This window comes from Cyprinodon variegatus, unplaced genomic scaffold (genome assembly GCF_000732505.1).
Source record: "Cyprinodon variegatus isolate N-32 unplaced genomic scaffold, C_variegatus-1.0 Scaffold739, whole genome shotgun sequence".
Classification (NCBI taxonomy): Eukaryota; Metazoa; Chordata; class Actinopteri; order Cyprinodontiformes; family Cyprinodontidae; genus Cyprinodon; species Cyprinodon variegatus.
The window spans coordinates 401,862-404,862 of NW_015151192.1; the positions used below are offsets into that span (position 1 = coordinate 401,862).

A 3,001-nucleotide genomic window follows, 5' to 3' on the forward strand; every position below is an offset into this window, starting at 1 on the left:
CCCGTTAGATTTTAAATATCCTATTAGAGACTAGCATTCAGCCCAATTAGATCTTTATTCAAACCTTTGTGTTTTATTCTAACTTGCTAAATAACATCACTGTTTACTTTGTTTTATTTGTTCATGGTTTTTTACAATTTTTGTAGGCGATTTATGTTTCTCTGTTATATCTAATAAAATCTTTGTATAAGGCGCTATAAATACAGTTTAACAACAATTTAATATCATAGGATTAAAAAAAATGATAATTAATTTATACATTTTTGTGTCCTGTAGGATCGTGGGATATTAAAGGCGGGGCAACTGAGGCTGAGTCCTAAGGAAACTGAATCCCTGCGTGAGCCGCTTTATCACTCTCTAAATGAGGGGTATGGCCCCCTCCCTCCCTCCTCTTTAATCATTAAAGCCCTGTGGCTTTCATAGAGGTGTCACAAACTGAAGAGATTCCTTTCTTCCCTATTTTTAAGCATTTAGCTCCGTTTTAATTCTTTGTAATCTGTTATTTTGCTGCAGACCAGCAGGTTATTTTTATCCAATTTCTTGTTCTTTTTTTTTTTTTTAAAGGGCCTGTTTTTGGTGTGGCATTGCTTTAATGCTGCTGTTCTGCTTTTATTTCTGAGTGCAGCCAGTAGCAAGTCAAAGGTGACAACCATGCAGACTGGGAAAACAAAGGAAATGTGTTTACGTGGTGCTCACCTTGCATGGCAGGTGTAAACATTAGTTTTTGTTATAAGTTGTTACAATCTATTTTTTCTCTCTTTAGTTTAATTAATGATGTTGAACTTCTGAATAGCCTTTGGACTGCATATTTATTTGTTTAGTGCTACTACCATGTGAACTCCAACGGCAACGAATCAACAAAATGAACAAACTGAGATGTCTCAGCGTTATTGTCTACTGAACTGGAAAATATCATAAATGTTGCAAAAAATATACCGAGGAATGTACTTGTGTGGACTTTTGATAATGACAATGCTGTTCGGTTTGATTTCACAGCGCTTCTATTGTGGTTTTAAAGTGGTTCTTCAGTGGTCCTAGAATTTTGCAGTAATGCTGCAAAAATAACCTTTACCGCGAGTCATTTCATGGAGAACTCAGCCATGTGACGGCAGGATTAAAGAGTTTTATTATGTGGCTTTATGTGGGAGTGAAATCTCACCCTGCTGTGTGTGTTTTACACCGTTTTAAAGAACAGTTCCTGATGAAATGACTCAGACCGATTATTTCTGCCATTGTCTGGTGAAGGTGTTTACAGAAGGAGGAAGCATCAAGGACACTTTGAAAAAAAACAAAAAAACATAGCAGCTTCTCAGTTTGTTGCTCTTACTTTGTCATACTACATGATTGTATATGAAACATAGGGATAAGTACTAATATGTATTTGATTTTTGCCTTGTCTGTGGTTAAAAGCTATTATTATGATTATTATTACAAATATATATCTATTTTTTGTACATTTTATTTTCCCACATGGTGATTTGTAAAGCGGGCCTGGCTTTGCTGCTTCCCCCTTTGAGAAGCTCCCAGGCAATCATAGATATAGATGCTGTTCCGTGTCCCTGCATGCATGCCAAGCCTTTCTTCGCCTCACAGTGGAAATTGCCTCAAAGTAGTGAATTTGTGAATGGCATTCCGGTATCACAGTGCTTACAGAAAATTTTGCAGGAGGTTTTAATTTTAACATTGTTTTAGCTTGTATGAACCAGAGCATGGTTGTTGTTGGCCATAGCCTTCATGAGTATCTTCCAAGAATAATATAAGATTTCTTTTTTAATGAAAGAGTTGATTTTGTTTAGTTTTCCATCCCTTATTAAACTAAAATGATATGTTTATACTACTCCTGTAACGATAACCATGAGTATAACGGGTTATTTAATCAAACTATTTGCTCGGGCTGCTAGCCTGAATTTAGCAGGTTAGAGGTGCGTTCACATCGAATGTATTCTGGGTCTTAAAGCATCCGACTTGCATGCAAAGTCTGTGGAAAACGCCGTTATTACAGCACTGAAACATTTTTAATGAGCTATGGAGAACCGTTGATAAATACCTAAAGCTAAAGTGTTTTCTAGCTTGTAACGACAGAACAGAGCAGATAAACAAACAGTGCGTAGAACACGGGGCATTTGACCCAGCATCCAAGTTTTTGACACCCAAAACCTGTTTGGTGTGAACGCATTAGAGATACGGCACATAACCTGCCTGTTGTAGTTTAAAATCCCAAAAAACATTATAAGATTGATTAGCACTAGCCTATAGTTCAGCACCATTACTGCTCATGTTTTTTTTTCCAGCAGGGAATACTTATTGAAACTGAAAGAAAAGTGGGCAACAAGTGGGGGTGGGGCAAAACTTAATTTAAGTCTAAAGCTACTGAAAAGCCTCTGCTGATTTAGAATATATTCTTTTAATATTGTTTTATGTTGATTTCCTCGCAGAGTGCTAGCAGACCCTAATGTTTAATAGGATTCAATGTGTGTGGTTTTTACATTATAACCTATAAAAACCCTGGCAAACCTTGCTAACAGCCTCCGACCAATGCTAGAAAAACAAGCAGCCAAATGCACTTCTTCAAAAAGCTAACGTATATATTTTTTGTTTTTATGAATAATATGAAAACAGGCAAAATTGCAGAACTTGGTTGCAGTTAAATGCAATAAAAATTCACAGATACAGGGCTGAAAATGTTGCGAAGTAAACAGGCAGACAGAAATGGTATGCAAGTTAGCCTTCGTGTGCTGAGATAAATAGCGGCAAACCTTGCTAACATCCTCCGACCAATGCTAGAAAACCAAGCAGCTAAATGCACCCCTACAAAAAGCTAATATACATATTTTCTGCTGTTATAAAAAATAAGAATTTGGTTGCAGTAAAATGCGATGAAAATCCACAGATACAGGGCTGCAAATATTGCTAAGTAAACCGCAGACAGAATGGTATGCAAGTTAGCCGTCGTGTGCTGAGATACATAGCAGCTTAATGCAGTTAGCTTGCTCAAATTTAC

At 36.8% G+C, this 3,001-nt stretch overlaps 1 protein-coding gene across 2 annotated transcripts in view; it reads left to right on the forward strand.

Annotated features, from left to right (window-relative positions):
* Window positions 1-2,746, forward strand: part of LOC107097990 (diacylglycerol kinase delta-like) — a 117,010-nt gene extending 114,264 nt beyond the window's left edge. For both annotated transcript variants that reach the window (XM_015395408.1, XM_015395409.1), the window contains one exon: window positions 277-2,746. In XM_015395408.1, coding sequence (XP_015250894.1) covers window positions 277-320 — 44 coding nt within the window. In that variant the 3' untranslated portion in view covers window positions 321-2,746. The remainder of the gene's footprint in view (window positions 1-276) is intronic.
* The last annotated feature ends 255 nt before the right edge of the window (window positions 2,747-3,001 follow it).